Below are 16968 nucleotides of genomic sequence, written 5' to 3' on the forward strand. Positions count from 1 at the left end.
CTTGCATTTGCAGGCAGGACCTTAGCATGAGTTCATTGCCAGAGGAGCACTATCATAGCACAGAACTGCTCCTTTGCTGGCTAATCACTTGTATAAATCTACATTGCTATAGCTGTGGTAAGTAGATACAGTCTATCCTTTGTCATCTTGCTCCTAGGAGGAATAAGGACTTTCTAGACAAATTTTGGTAGGCTGTGTTTGCCTGTTTTGGTTTTCTTCATTGGTCAGTTTCAACTCCAGAGGTAGAAAAGTTTCCAAACCACTTGGTTTCTAACCAGTTATTTTTGCCCCTTGACGCTTCCCTTTGCCCTGTGTCTAAAAGCCAAAAATGCGTAGAGCACTCCCAAACACCCAGAGGACTCATTCATATCCCTGATGTCACTCTGTTTGGCTCCTACCTGCTTTAGAGGGAATTCTTCCTATTCTAAGTATGTATCAGCACATCATGCAGCGGGATACTGGTCCATGACTCTATTCCCAACTTTGCTGACAGGCTCTACCAGATGGGTTTTTTTGTGAATGAAAGTTGCTCAGTTGAGCCTGTTTTGTTGAATGTGTAGGTTGCTTTACATGAGTTAGAACAACTTGATCTGCCTCTTAAAATCTGCTCTCAAATTGTGTGAAGAGATTGACAGTGGTAGCTGAATGAAAGAACTCCTGTGTTATTCTTGAATGATTTCTCCACTAAATTTTCATTATTGTTGGTACAAGTTTGTAAGTCTCTGTGAAGAGGCGATATGTCCCAAAGGAATGTTCTTGATCCCAAATTGTTTTCCGTGTCAGCTTCAGAGGAGTGTTTTTGGGGGTAATTTACTCTTTTGCTTGGGCTAAGCAGGCAAATATGGGAAAATTGAGGCTGGAGACTCCTCTTGTCCTTTGTCGCATTGTCAAGCAGCAAATAGAGTTTTCATAACTGCTCAGTAACGGTGTCATGGTTGACCCTCAGCACTGGCAGCTCCTGGGAAGAACGAAGTGTGATCACTACTACAATGACAGTTCCTGCTAATTGATAATAAAGTGTTTTCAGTATTTACAGAATCATGCTTTAGGCTGTTTGTAAACAAAACAAAACAAAAAAAACCCAAACAAAACCCCCAAACAAAACAGAAAACATGTCTTCATTCAAATCATACATATTAAGTTAGAAAAATCCCTAGCACTGGTCTGAATTATATCCTTTCCACCTTCCTATATCTAGTTTTCAGTCATGGTCTGTAGTGGAGAAACAAGGGAAAAAAATTCAAGCGTAAAAGGACTTAAAACTCCAGGCTCCCTTAACCCTGCACAAAAAGGGTTCTAACTCTTTTAGCCAAGCATTGTATTTCAGACAATAACTATTGTAAATTTACTTCCATGAAGCTTCTCTAGCTCTACCTAGTAGCAGTACTTCTAGTGCTTTTTCCATGCTATGCTTGATAGCCATTGAGACGACAGGTCACTGGTGCTCAATACCTTTATCTTGTACACTTTATGAATTGCCAAAGTCTTGAATGTAGATTCTCAATAAAACTCTTTTGGGAATTGACTTGTGTTGTGACTAGCCACATTTTACATTGCCAAAAGTTGTTATGCTGGTACTAATTTAATGATGTTCAACTAAACAAGTTAATGCCTTTACAAAAACTGCTCAGCATAGGCATAAAGAGGGGGTCATAATTTGGTGAACTGGGCTTCACTGAATGACAAAATGTTACTGTAGAAAGCCTGTGGATATTTAAGATGTGTTTATTTTCTGTCTTTGTGAGACTGTTTGGTTTTTTCCCCTAGATAAGCAACGTCTTGTTTTTCATTTTACCACCCATATGTATGTGCTTGTTTCGTCAATATGCAATCTGCTTCAACAGTGGAATATATTTAATATGGATTCTGCTAGTCGTGGTTGGTAAGTTGGTTACTCTGTGTTTGCCAACTCGTGTGTGAACTGAGAGAGGGCATCAGTTTTTCCTGCTTGCACTTGACTGTTTTTGAAAACAGAGCAATCCTGATGTCTATGGAAGAAATTGCTTGTGCTTGCTTAAAGCCGAAGCAGCCATAGTTTGTGGAGGGAAAATGCGCTTTGCAAACTGAGGTTGGTGGGAAATTTGGCCATAGTTCTGTTCCCTTCCAATCATTCCCTGCATACATTCTTTTTCTGTGTGTGTTTGGATTTACTCTGCAGCAGTGCTGACTCTCTTTGCTCAAATGAAAGCTGAAATGCCAGTGCCACTCAAGAGAGGAATAGGGTTTTCATTGTACTGAGAGGGCCCAAAGATACAGATGTGACATTCTGAAGTCCATTCCAGAAGTCACTTCAGGGGGCTAATCAAAGCCCTCTGAGGTAGTGGGGAAAGGAGGTGCTTTCCACCTGTAAATCTGTATCGTGGAGTAGTCATGACAGATGCTGCTTTTTCTCTTTGTTTTATCCATTCTTGTGCTATTGAGAAAATTCCAAAGCATAAGTTGGCATTTATTTCTTAATTGATACATCTTTATACTTTTCCACCTGATGTTTCTTTATGCACATCTTTTCTAGTAGGAGCTGACATTTTTAGTATGTTGGTGTTTGTATGTGGTATGTATGGTGGCTTTAGTAAAGTTGGTGGTTTTTATAACTATTTCTGCAACAAATGGTAGTTACCATTTCCTGTGAAGTTCTGAGCATGAGCAGGGTGTTTCAGTCTATTTTGGTACTGCAAATGTTCATAATACTGTCTCTTGATTCGTTCTTCCAGGAATTGGATCTGTATATTTTCACGCCACCCTCAGTTTCTTGGGCCAGATGCTGGATGAGCTGGCTGTTCTCTGGGTTTTGATGTGTGCTCTTGCTATGTGGTTCCCTAGAAGATACCTCCCCAGAGTTTTTCGAAATGACAGGTAATCATACAATGGTACATGTACAATGTAGACGTCCATGTTTTTTTAAATCTCTTATGCTAACATCTAAACCTGCACATAATGGCACCAAGTTATCAACCTTACTGCTATGACTGCTATTTTTTCTTACTCCATTCTCTTCCAGTTGCTTGTATTTCATTCAACCTATTTTGTTCAAAATTCCCGAGTCAGCAGTTGCTGGTAGTAGGATTTGGGTCCTATAACTTCAGGTGATTAGATCAGATGTTTCCCTCTGAAATCGTCCGTTTCTTGTTGATTCTAGGGAGACTTTTAGGATGAGTACAGTAATTTCACAGCTGTAAGGCGGACCTTTTTGACTAAAATTTTGATCAAAACCCGGAAGTGCACCTTATAATCCAGTGTACCTTATATACGGACAAAGTTTGGAAATTTGCCGACAACCCAGAAGTGTGAGCTGCAAGCTGAGCCACGGTGGGGGGCAACCCCGCGGGAGCGCCGAGCTGCAAGGGGCGGTGGCGCCACGGGAGCCCAGAGCCGCGGCAGCTGCGGGAGCCCCGAGCCACGTCAGCTAGCGCTGGGGCAGGTGGAAGTGCCGGGGCCCACGGCACGGGGAGAGCGCCTGGGGCTGCATTTAAAGGCGACACCAGTCTGTGAAAAATGTTTGCAAATTGAGCACCTGCCAGTAAACTCCGCGATCGCGCGATTCCATTACTAATTCATTACTTTGTTGCGCGCAGATCCTCGCTACAAAAAAAAGTGCGCTTTATAGTCTGGTGCGCCTTATATATGGACAAAGTTCGGAAATTTGCTAACACCTAGGAGTGTGCCTTATAATCCGGTGTGCCTTATAGTCCTATAATTACTGTAGTTTTTATAACTTACAGCTAATGTAGGAGAAGCCATCTTTCACTCTTCCTTTTGTATACCCTGAAGTGTATTTACAAATGAACCTATGGAAGTTCATCTGAATTTTAAGACAGTGGTTAAGGATGGTGTTTAGGTATTCAAAGGCTAAGTGTTTCTTTAGAAACCCATTGTTGTAAAGGGATTTTTTTTATTTTTCTTGCAGGTTAAAAAAAATACATTATAGCTAGTTTAAATCAATTGGTTGTGGTTTGCCCCTCCCAAAAACATTGTGTTATTCCTTTATGCAGTAAAGAAGTTGAAGTAATGGAGAGGCTTGAATTGCAACATCAGTTTTTTTCTCTCTGAAGATTCCTAAGACTTTTGCCCTCTTACACTGTTACTTTTTGCAGGAGATTTTTTAGTTTGTTTGGTTTGATTGTTGGGGGTTTTGTTTGTTTGTTTTCTTGACAATATGCCAGATTAGAAGTTGCTAATGCATGGAGAGAAGTTTGGTGCCTAGACTGACCTTAACCCAAAATAGCTTTCACTGGATAGAGTGTGCCTTTAATTATGGTATACTTACTGCCTACATTCATGACCCACTTCTCTTCAAAGTTTCTGTAAATGACTTGGACTTGGACACAGGACTAGAAGGAATACTAAGTAAGTTTGGTGACCACACTAAATTGGGAGGAGCTGTTAAATCCCTTGAGTGAAGAGAGGCCTCCACAAATGAGAGCAATCATGAACCACGTGAAGTTCAACAAGGGGAAGTGCTGGATTCTGGGATGGGACAACCCTGGATGTGTGGACAGGCTGGGGAATGGGATGCTGGAAAGCAGTGCCGTGGAAAAGGAGCTGGGGTCCTGGTCAGTGACAAGCTGAACCTGAGTCAGCAATGCCCTGGAGCCAGCAGGGCCAACCCTGTCCTGGGGAGCATCAGGCACAGCATCACAGCCGGGCAAGGGAGGGGATTGTCCTGCTCTGCTCTGAGCTGGGGCAGCCTCACCTCCAGTGCTGGGGCATGGTTTGGGCACTGCAATATAAGAAAGATATTAAATTGTTAGAGAGTGTCCAAAGGAAAGTAACAATGATGGTGAGGGGTTTGGAGGGGAAGCTGTATGAAAAGTGGCTGAGGTTACTTGATTCATTCAGTTTGGTGAAGAGGAGATTGAGGGGAGACCTCACTGCAGTCTTCAACACCCTAATGAGGGGAATAGAAGGAACTAGCTCAAGAAGCATTTGGACAGTGCTCTGAGGCACACTGTATGACTCTTGGGGATGGTCCTGTACAGGGCTAGGAATTGGAGGTGTTGGTCCTTCTGGGTGCCTTCCAACTCAGCATGTTCTATAATTCTGTGTGGTTTAATGGCTTTGTTGCATTCGTGGAAATTTAATACTTCTACATATTACAGTGTAGTGTTGTTACAGAACACTCTCAACAAGCTTTTCTGGTGTCTTTTGGTTTATGGCGTGACTCTTAGATGTTCAGTTCAAGTGAAGAATTCGGAGTCCTAATTGGATGTATAATTTATGTAAACTCTGTAAATGAGTCCCCAGAAACTTAGAGGTTATATTTTGTCCTTTAGTGTCTTCTGATACTGCAGGGTGGGTTCCTAGTATGGACCAAGATGTTAAACTATTGGGGTGTAAAGGAATAACAATACTTTTGGGATGAAATACTGTTTGTGTTTAACTTTGTGTTATAACTATAAATGAATGAACTGAGATGAAAGATTCTATCGTATCCTTACAATTCTCAGATAATGTGTCAAGACAGTTACTTTTCAGTAACTTGATTCCTTTCAGTCTTGATTCCTTTCTGAGGTATGCAGACACTCAAGGCAAACCAGCAGAAGGAATTAACTCCACACTAATACATTGTGAGGGATTCTAAGTCAACATTACAATTTAATAGGAAAAATTTGCAATAAAGACAATAGTACAGAAACACTGGCTTAAACTGACAAAATCAGAATACGATCAGACACCCTGCTCGTCAGGTTGGTGGGCAGCAGTCCTATTGGAGTGATGGATGTGGTCTTGCTGAACTGGTGCTCCTGTGGAAAGGTCTGGTCCTTCTCTGGAGGTCCAGTAGCGGTTATTGAGAGCTGTTATCCTTTGGGAATTCAGTGGTGGTATCATGGCATCCCAAGCCCCAGATTATGTACAGGTAGGAATGTTAGGTGCCTCCTCCTGGGATGGGACAATGGGATGATGTAATTCTATGACTCATTCTGGGGAGTCCTTGATGGTTCATGAACCCAGGCTGAGTGTGCATTGGGCAGCTATTGCAAATGACTGACCATTAACAGCTCATCAGAAGGTGCTAGAGGTGGTGATAGAATGTATTCCTTACCTTGTAACCCAAGACAAAACCCTGACCTAGAAATGGTTTGGTTAATTCTTCTAAGTTTTTTGCTTTGCCTGACTAATCCTCTAGTATTATGTCTATCATGTACTCACAGGTGTACTCTTCACTTTCTTCATCCTCATCACACTTAGAATTTTCAGTGCTGAATATGTTACCTGTCGTGACCAATTTGTGATGTATTTACTCATTAAGACATTCATGTCATATCAGAACTTCCTACTTAAGTAACTTGTTGCTTTCCAGCAGAAAGAAAAACTTTAAAGCAAGAGGCAAATGGAATGAGCCTAGGTGAATGTAATGACACTTGTGGCCATGGAATGGTACTGTACAAATATATTGAGACTTTATTTCAAACCTAGAAGGCCATCCTTGGACAACAATTGTTTTAAAAAGCTATGGACCAGTAGTTAGAGTAGTTAAAAACAGTGTGGTGATCTTGCCATAGCCCAGCCATAGACTGGATGTGGGCTATTTGAAGTGCAAACCTGAAGTTTAAACAACAGTTAACATATATTTAATTGTAAAGTTGTCAGACTATCTATATAGGGTGTGGTAGTGGTTTCATATTTGCTAAGAATATACCAAATCTTAGTCTTATAAAAAAGTCTGGGAATTTCTTACCTACTGTTGAATTTGATTAAGGAAATATTCTAACTTAGCGTTTGAAGGCCCTAAAGAGATAAAGGAAAGTGAAATGGACTGTATCATAGCTGTTGAAGTTGGGGCATTTACAATAAGAAAATATCCTGAAAATCCTTGTTTAAAGCTTGAAGAATGAGGAGACAGAACATTTTTGAGGAAGTACAGTGCTGTGTGCAGAGGTAGACCTGAATTTTTTACATTATTAAAATAATGTGGAGATTTCTGGGTTTAGTAATTAAAAGTTTTGAATTAAAAGCAATTTTCTGCCCATTAATTCTATTCAGAAGCCGATTTAAAGCTGCTGTGGGTGTCCTGTCTGGAGTTACCACCTGCCTGGCCTTCGTTAAGCCTGCCATTAACAACATCTCGCTAATGACCCTGGGAGTTCCCTGCACAGCTTTGCTCATTGTTGAGTTGAAGAGGTAAGTATAGTTCTCCTGTATGCAGCAGCATTGCCTTCTCAGATCCTTAGGACACCGTGAGGTGATATCACTAGATCCCTCTTCAATGCTTGTGACAGCAGATCAGAAATGCTTCTACCACATGCAAGAACAAATCTAGTATAATTTTGCTTAGCAGTTCAGACATTTTTTTTACAAGGATTTCTTTTCCCTAGGAGACATTATAGTACGTCAGATATTTTCTGTTTTCTTGCAACATACCTCTTGCTGCAACCTGATTTAACTCAAATTTGTTTATTTATTGTGAAATTAGGGTCCGGGTTTCGCTTTATGGGCAGCATTTTTGTGTGCATAAGGGTGAGGTGATAGCATGGTTGCAGTCTTGATGCTAGTGGGAATATGGAGCAAGGCCCAAGCACATGTGGTAGATGTTCCAACTCCCAAAGTTGTACTGTGAGTCTTGTATGACTTTGTTATCTGATATGACAAAGATAAGGTTAATCATTTCATTTTGGAGGATAGATGTCAGTCAAGGCCGTAGAAATCATAAAACCAAAATGCAAATAGAGAAGAACCTGAGACCGATTTCCACATTTTAGAGAATTCTTCTGTTACAGTGATACCAGCAGCTGTGGTGAGACTTTTTTTTTCATCCTCTCACACACTGTGAAAAGGACCAGAGGAGTACTAGCATTTGAATTTTTTCTTTCTCACCTCTTCTCCAGTGTCTGAGCAAGATTTTACAACTTCTGCCTGCTCCTATATGTTGCATATGTCCATCAAAATCAGTTAGAACAAAATGTCTTTATTCTGATTTTGATTTTAGAATAGAGATTTTTCTGTTTGCTACATTACCCTGATTTGCCACTATACAATGGAAGCCTCCCCAAACAAGGTTTTGTAAAGGTGTGCATGAGTCTTTTCTCATTAGACATCCTTCTGTGTGTTTCTGTGGTCAGAGACACTTGGAAACAGCACACGGGTTAGTTGTGGACAAGGTATATAGCGGAACAATATTGGTGCTGTCTCATTTTGATGACAGCATCAAATTACTGACTGGGCAAAGAGACATCTGGTTGTGGCACTGGATAATCTTTCCATTCTCTGTCGGTTCCATATTAGTTTTCCAAGCATGAGCTCCCAAAAAATTTGAAAGGACAAGTTGTTAGTGTCTCCTAAGTTTGAGTACTGTTGTTTCAAATCTAGGAATTGGTATGCCTACAGGTATTTGTTTCTCAAAACGCTTTTTGCAGGGTCATTGTCCTGGTTTGGGACAGATTTGGGAGGAAATCCAGCATCAACCATAAAGTCACCCCAGGACAGTCATATGTTACTAAAATGTCTGGAGTTTCCCAACCTTTATTTTAGGGAGAAAATTAAGGACACAGATTGACCTTCTTTTTCAGTTGGTGAATAAAAAGGGACCAGAAGTGACATAGGGCCCTTTCTGATGGTGCATTTGGGATGGTTTAATACCACTGATATTTGTGGATGAATTCCTAAGTGTAAAAGGCAAATAAAAAGCTTTTATTTTAAGCTATACTGATCCTTTTGAAATTTAAAGGGTTACATTCTCGTAAACTGAGAGGTAGGGAGTCATCCTCTTTTGCAGGGGGAAAATTAAGCATTTTTTAAAAGATTTCCTGTTTTTCCATTCTGTCATAGCCAGGAGGGGACTTCACATCCAAGTCTAGCAGGCTGCAGTGGAAATTTTTCTGTGAAATAGATATTTGAGGAAGAAAGGAGAAGTTGCTTCTGTTCCATGCTGAAGTTTTTGATATTTTCGAGCTAAACTCCTTGTTATTCCTATGCTAGGCTGTGTCAATTTTGTACAGAATTTTGGGGAATCAGAACCGCTGTGTTTTCAAATGAAAATTTTCTGTATAATGTTTGTCTTTGTTGAGAAGATAATGTTGTCCCAAAAGAGCATTCTAAGATGTGGACGTGGTAAGGTAGAGTGTATGGCTGGGAAGTATTGTGGGTAGGAAGTGATCAAAACAGCAAAAGGTAGTCAAGTGTCCTTGAAAGACAAAAGAATTGTTAAACTTTATTTTAATTTCTGTCAACAGATCGCTTCCTGTGTTCCTTAAAAAAAAAAAAAATACAGTATCAGTGGGAAGGTGGATGTGTATCCTTTGATTTGCCTAGCCCGAGACAGAGATGATAATGTCATCAAGCTAGTAGCTATTTAGTGAGTTACCATCAGACATATAACTTCCTCTGTGTGCAGGTAGATGCTAGAATATTGTTGCTAATCTGACTTCTGGGCCTTGAGCAGTGAAGGTTTACCCTAGTTTCTGGTCTGACCATTATTTGATTCTTCTACTAGAAATCCGACTGTGGGGGCAGCCTTGCTTCATTATCAAAGGTTCCTTTATTCCCTTGACTAAAAGGTTAAGCTAGTTAAAACTTTAAAGTATTTCTTAGGATAGAAAGGGAGATACCTGTGTAACATTCAATCAATCAGCATTGCACTGGTTTGAAGAAAAGCTGGAATGCTTTTTTGGGGGTTTCAAGACAGTAGAAGATTATGCTGCTGGAAGTGTGTATTTAAGTGTCCCTTAAATAGCAAATGACTGGAGCTTGCAAGTGTTTGCAGAAATGCTGGTATTTGAATAACTGTTTTTTGTTAAACAGAGGACATTGTGCATTGTGTAGATGAAAGGGGAAGTAGAATAGCAAGATTTATGGGATCCAGTTTCCTTCTGAATAGAGTAGGGTAGGATTAGGGCAGCATAAATGTGTTTTTTAGATCTTCAGCTAACAAGTTCTGTTCTTATCAGTATCCATGTCTGTTGAGAAATGAAAAAAAGCAACATGTCCAGGTGGTATTTGCATTACATCTCTTGATTGTGGTAAAAGCAGTGACTCTGCAGTCACCTGCTTCCTCAACAAGCATATCCTCATCCCATCTGAAGCACAGTTACTGCAGAAACTGAAGACTCCATCATGGGTGATCTCAGAAAACCCAGGAGTACTACAGACATCAGCAGGCTGTGCTCTTCTCATTGTGATCTTTCTGCCTTAAAGCAGTCCTTTGCAGAACACTCTACAACATCTAGTCTTAAGTTTTTAAAAGTAATTTGCTGTATGTGATGGTGGTACTGAACAAACCTGTCATTGCAAACCGGTACCATTGCTATGACTGATCTTGTACTGGGTAAGTAAGCCTTCAGTTTTCCTTTGCAGCCTTGAATTCGTTGAAACATGCAAGTTAATTGCCTTTTCCTCTTGGTATTTAGGTAGTCAGGTCCTGTTGAAAGGAGCTCTTAAGTCTGAGGCCAAACCTCTTATCTTAAATGATGCAGTTGCATGTGTTTATCTCCTTCAGCCATGCCCAGGAAAGCCTTATATTTTTAATACACACACCCTTTCCTTTGTCAGAACACACAAATACTCGTCTCAGTAGTCTAGTTTTATCTGTCAAATAAAGCAAAATTGATTCATATGCGTATCTGCTTAGGTACATGGTTTAGTGCTGTTAGGAACAGTAGTACCTCTCACTGAGCCATATCAATGCCTTAGCATTAGCAGAAGTCTTTATACAGTAACAAATACAAGCAAATCTGAGCATTTACTGCATGGCTGGTTGTTAATGAGCTGCCTATATAGCTGATAGTACACCCCTCCCTAGGTATAGGAGTAGTTTGATGTGTGCCCACCATTGGTACACTGGTATTTAAGACAAGACCCAGAACATAGCTACCAATAAAATGGTTTGTTTTATTACCTCACCTCTGCTTTGCATGAGAGCCAGACTTACTGTAAGTGAAGTTCATCTGTTAAGGACGTTTATAATGAAGTAATTTTAATGATACATGTCTGCCCTTTATTTATGTTTTTCTCCTTAGGTGTGAAAACCTGCGTGTATACAAATTGGGTCTCTTTTCAGGTCTTTGGTGGATGCTAGCACTTTTCTGCTGGATCAGTGACAAAGCGTTTTGTGAAATTTGGTCCTCATTTAACTTTCCCTATTTGCACTGTGCGTGGTAAGTATTGTGTATAAAATCCAGAGTTTGATTCAAATGTGTCTGTCCTCACCACATTACCCTTCTGTGCTGCTTGGTGACTATTTCTGGTTAGTTCTGGACAGAATAAATGGTAAGATTTTACAAGCCCAGAACAAGTCTTGTGCTATTCAGGGTGGCAGATTTAGGAGTCTCTTTGGCCTGATTGTATTCTTAAACTACTAGGTTCGTTAATTGTAGCTGAATTCCTTGCCGTACTGGTTACTAAAAACCACAGCTGTGACTATGAGAATTTAAACTGCCATTGATAATGATGGTAATCCTCATGATGAATGAGGATTAGTGATTAATTAATGATGATGAAGTGGAGGAGCAGTGAAGGGCTTTGATGCCTTTTCTCTTTTACCACCCAGCAAATCGCGGTTACTTATTTGAGGTGCCCTGTCTCAGCATTTCTGCACAAATCTGACAGATGCAGAGAAGCCAAAATGCTGAAGCCTGTTTAGACCAAGAATACCCTACAGTTTTTAGTTTTCCTTTCCAAATATTCTTTGCCTCCATGTGAAGGACAGATAGCAGTCCTGTGTGGGGCTTGTGAGAAGATGGTGGAGGACAGACTGATTTACAAGTATGGTTATACAGTTGATTGCTTTACTGAATTTATATTACTGATACTTTTTTTCTTTCCTTTTTTTTCCCTTTCTTGGTGTGCGGGTGACTATTCTCAGGCACATTTTGATTTGCCTTGCGGCATATCTGGGATGTGTCTGCTTTGCTTACTTCGATGCTGCCTCTGAGATCCCTGAGCAGGGCCCTGTCATAAAGTTCTGGCCTAGTGAAAGGTGGGCATTCATTGGAGTTCCCTATGTCACCCTTCTCTGCGCACACAAAAAAAGATCTGTGAAGATTACATGAAGTTGGAAGCCGTGGAATGGGGATGGATTTTCAACTTACATTCCAGCACAGACAATATTTATATAATGATAAATGACTAGTGTTGTATTGTCTCTTCTTCCTAGGATAGGCAGCACTTCAAGTATCATAGGAAGAGGGAAGTGTGTTTATTCCTCTCTGAAGAAGAGAGAGGAAGCAGGAACATGGGGGCACTTTAATACTAAAGTAACAAAATGGCTTCTTTGTTTTTTGTGCCGTGTTTTTGATGCAGCATAAAAGCTCTTTTTGAAATACCAGAGTCAAGGAATGATTTTTTGTAATAGGTCACCTTTGGTGCTTGATCCAATTCTTTTGTAACTTTCTTTGCAAAAGAAAGCAGTCCAAGATGCCTACATGCCATCCTGTGTCCTTCTTAGCTCTGATTTTGCTGCATTTACACATGGCCACAAGAGTGTGCTCGAAGCCCATGCTGTTCCCAGCCTGGTGTGGCACCCAGGCTGTGCATTGCTTTGGATCACATAATGCATGCTTCCCCGGTACAACAAGGGATGAGTGTTTGCAGATGGATGACTCTGTAAGTGTAGTTAGGCTATGTAAATGCAGAGGGAGCTGACAGAAGTCCCTAAAGCTAGGTAGGAGTTCAAGGATTTTATTTTATTTCTACTGTCATGTGACTACTTGTATGCTGCATATTTCTTTCTTGCAGAAATGTCACAGAAATACCTCTCTACCTCTTGAGACATGCTTGATTTTGAATTTGGCATTGAAGTGCTCACAAAAGTGTGAACATTACCTTCAGTAAGATCTCAGGTCAGCATTGATTGACAGTGTGATTAAACTATAAAAACTCATAGGTGCCTAGCTGCACGTCTAATTTGAGACCTGACTTCTCACCAATGCATTGCAAAGTGATGTAAAAAATATTCCAGTGCTCTGCTGGTTATACTTAGGAAAAAAGTAGGTAACTGCTTAAAAACCAAGCTGAAGACCTAGATTTCAGTGAGCAACAAGATGTGAGATTGAGTCTTGAATTCTTGCGAAAGATTCCGATTTTCTGGGTTTTTTTTCCCAGTCCATAAAGATAAAGATAAAGGATGTCTATATCCATTTAGTTTTAAGATTATTGTTGTTGAGGTTCAAGAATGGCTATAGTTCTTGCAAGCAATTAATACAAGGCCTGTTTAAGAAAATATTGCAAAGTGCAGCCATGTTTTTCAAGTATGATCAATTATAGCTGCTAATAGCTGCAGTTTTGGAGTAAAAAGGCTACTGACATTCCTCAGAATTCTAACATTAGAACACTAAATGGGATAAGGCTTTGAATGTACACTTTTGTTATTAGGTGTTATTTCCTTTTTTAGTATTAGACCATGAAATATGATTTTTCTCTTTTGCTTACATATCTCATGTTGTACTTGTTTTTTATCAATGCAAAAATGTACCCTATACAGTATCATCTTTATGGAGGTGGCTTTTAGCAAGAACTTTGGGCTGAATTAATTTTTAAGCATTTAAAAATCTTTAAAACTTTTATATTAAAATTTATCCTTAGAAACCAAGGAGTAAGGTGTATGCCGAAGCAAATTTATAGTGGGAGATACGACATTTTCATGAGACCTTCAAAAATAGGTGAGAAGACTACTGTCAGGTGACTTCAAAATCTTAAAAGCGGGATAGACATAAAATGGAACAGTACATATTTATAACGCTAGTAGATTTGAAACATTTTTTTTTTGACACACAGTGATAGAATTTTTGTATAAAACCTGTTTAGAAAAATTTATGTAACGATGTTTGTTACTCTTTGAAACAACAGCTATTTTTCCTTTTCCTTCCCCTCCCCTGATTATGAAATGCTCAGCTTCAAACACTTCTCAGGTATTAAAAGTTCTATTTTAAGATCCTTACACAGATAGGATTGCTGGCTGGAGCCCAGCTACATTTTTTGATGCCTAACATGGCCCTACTTTGACTAAGACTTTTTGATAGTGTTAGCTAAATTATTATGTTATGATAAGTAAGTTATTTTCAGTATTGCTTGGGAACCTAATAACTGCAGACATAATGTACTGTTCAAAATTACTGGAGCCTTTCTGCTTAATATTTTGCTTGAAAGCAACCTCTGACTCAAAGGGCTCTAGTTAATCTGCTGTCAGTTGCTGTCTTCTACTCTGCAGTGTGACTGCTCACAAAGAAGTAATTTTGTAATTTAAAAAATCTCAGTAGGGCATTCAACTATTGAAGGAGTAAATTAATGCAGATAAAAGACCAGGAATCATCTCCTGTATTTTTATTATCTAATCTCTAGCCTTTCTACCCTGTGGGGGGATTTTGTGGACAAAGATCACTATGTCTTATTCAAAGCTTCACTGTAGAGCTGGTTGGAGTATTCCTCTGTAGCAGCAGCTCACCACTTTTAGATTCAGCTATTTCACTTTACATTAAATTAGTATTAACCTGTATAACTGAAATTAGCTACACTTATTTAAAAAATAAAAGACATGCCTTTTTTACAAGATTCACAATTTTACAGATTGCACCTAGACAATAATATTAGCACCCAAAGAAGTATATGATTGGCATACAGAATGGTTTGTCCACTGGATTGTACAGATTGATAGAGTATGCACTAAGAGCTGTGTTACTTTGCAGTATAAAGTGATTTATATGCACCTGCAGGTTTTAAAGCCCCAAAATGCTTTCTTTCCCTGCCGGCAGGAAGTGAGTTAGTTCCTAGTCTTTCAGTTCAGTTAGTATTTTCGTCTATTTTGTGGGATGCAATACTGTGTTTAGCGTATTGTGAATATTTACGTGGGATATCCATCATTCCTTTAATGTTAAATTTGGTCATTAAACTTTATAGTCATTAACAACTCAAGAAATACTATGTAAGTAGTAGTGTAGGGTTGGGGGTTTCTTCCATCTCCATTTAAGTCTATATACTGAATGTTTATGTAAAACATGTAATACTTTACAGCATTAAACTCTATTTGGAGTAAATATTGTTTGCTTTTTCGTACACCATGTTTGTGGAGAAGAATGCAGCTGCCAGTTAAATGCCTTGAACCATAAGGATAGTTTTCTTCCTTTCACAGTTTTCAGCAATTCTGAAAACAGGAGAAAGGAGACTGCATTAGATAGAAGACCATTAATTAATGAGATAATGATTACTTTGTGTATCGAACCGGTTTTTGCAACTAGGACAAATATTTGAAAACTGTAGGCCTGTGAATCAACAAAGATAAGATATGGTTAAAAATGAATGGCCTGTATTTCCACAAATAGACAAAAGTGGGTCAGACTAAGCACATTTGGGAGAACAAAGTGGAGATCTTCAGTGTGTGTTATCTAAGACAGTTTCCAACTTAAGGGAGTGAGATTGTGGCTATATAGTAGCCTTGCACCTGCTATTCCGCTCCTGCTTCCCTTTTACAATGGTTCCTCTCACTTCATGTAAGAGACCATTTTTGAGACATTCATGGATCCTCATAAGCAATTATAATCAAGCTGGAAATAGCTGTTGGGTGAAAGCATAGCTATAATTCAAGAATGTTACTCACTCAGAATTAATGTCTGTAGCTGCTGAAAATTCAAAAACAGCTGGTGGGTTGGCTCATATTTTGTTGTGTCGCTCAGTCTGATCTTTTCTGGAATTTATGGACATGGTTTCCCATGGAAACAAGAGAAACATCATCATACCACTGCATTTCCCTGGTAGCTTCAGAGCTCTGTGCTTATTTTGTCCAAATCTGACAGAGGCAAGAGCCTTAGAGGTAATTTTCTCCAAACTGTGCGAAAGATGGTGAGGTAGAAAAGCCAGGCCTGTGACACAAGCTATTGTTAAATTAATAGAGAACTTACCAAAGAAGGAAATCAGAGCAATGCTCAAGTTCTGGATTCACTTTCCCTGTGGTTTGTACCAGCTACAGCATTCAGAGCTCCTTACACATGGAAGCTATTTCACATGCTTCTGTTCCAGAGATAGAGGAATTAGTGTAACACACAGAGTTCAACAATTTTCTCCAAACTTACAAGGCAGAAACTCCCTAGAGAGGTTAGTTGGCAATGTCTTGTATTGCTATATTCCAGGCTGTCAATTAAACACAGTGCAAGCTGAGAAAGACTGCAGTTTGAAGGAGGTGACTTCATGCCACAAATGTAGGAACCATAAAAACCTGCTTGTAAGTTTCCAGCATGTAGTGAGGAGGTGAGTTGGTTAAAAACAGGTTGTGTCTACCTAGTTTAGTTTTCTTCTACAGCAGGGTATTTGTTGTCTCTGTGGCTGTAGAAGAAGCTGTACTATTAGACGTTGACTCATAAGCATGCTTTGACAGGACATTATTATAAAAGTGCAAGAAAACATGCGTTAGGTAGAAGTTCTGTCTGTGATTTGTGCAAAATTGTTTGGATAGCTGTTCCTGAGCTGTCCCAGGTGATCCATTATAAAATCAGAAAAAGGTGTAGAGTGGACCTCAGCAGAAAGTCCTTCCTCAGTCACCTTCTGTTTAATTGCTCAGTAGTACCCACATAAAAGTTATTGATAAAGTCTGGGAAGATGTGTGGATACCTTGAGAAGTCTAAAATTCAAAGGTGGCTGGCTGAATTGTAAAAAAACCCAATAATAAAATTGAGTAAGAACAATGTATTAAATCTGTATAGTTATTATTGACAATGCAAATGCAGAATTACTAGGAAAAGAGAAGTTCTTACTACCAGAACTGAAGGATTAGTCAGGAGCCAAATATAATGCAATAATGCATCACCTCCTTAAAAAGAAAAAGCCCAAAATCATGCTGAAAAAATCCTGTAAAGAAGTGCTTTCCTTCAGAGTACCAATGAGGATTACCAATAGCTGGAAAAAATTAAGGTGTGTATAGAGAAAGACGTAGCCTTAAGAAACAGTGTGTGAGATGGAGGTGAACGTGATGCAAGTATGTAGAAGGAAGTGTGCAAAGATTCAGGGCATTAGGAGAGGGAAGGTGCTGGAGACACAGGAGTAGACCGTGGA

At 39.5% G+C, this 16968-nt stretch overlaps 1 protein-coding gene across 3 annotated transcripts in view; it reads left to right on the forward strand.

Moving 5' to 3' along the window:
• ACER2 (alkaline ceramidase 2) overlaps positions 1 to 16968 on the forward strand; it is a 29503-nt gene that overhangs the window by 5097 nt on the left and 7438 nt on the right. For 2 of the 3 annotated variants that reach the window (XM_033086002.2, XM_033086000.1), the window contains exons 2-6: positions 1768 to 1882; positions 2712 to 2853; positions 6982 to 7119; positions 10950 to 11087; positions 11795 to 12931. In XM_033086002.2, coding sequence (XP_032941893.1) covers positions 1807 to 1882; positions 2712 to 2853; positions 6982 to 7119; positions 10950 to 11087; positions 11795 to 11981 — 681 coding nt within the window. In that variant the 5' untranslated portion in view covers positions 1768 to 1806 and the 3' untranslated portion in view covers positions 11982 to 12931. Of the gene's footprint in view, positions 1 to 1767; positions 1883 to 2711; positions 2854 to 6981; positions 7120 to 10949; positions 11088 to 11794; positions 12932 to 16968 lie in introns of those variants that run through there. The other variant, XM_033086001.1, reaches the window with a different exon arrangement.

The sequence above is a fragment of the Catharus ustulatus genome, chromosome Z (assembly GCF_009819885.2).
Source record: "Catharus ustulatus isolate bCatUst1 chromosome Z, bCatUst1.pri.v2, whole genome shotgun sequence".
Lineage (NCBI taxonomy): Eukaryota > Metazoa > Chordata > Aves > Passeriformes > Turdidae > Catharus > Catharus ustulatus.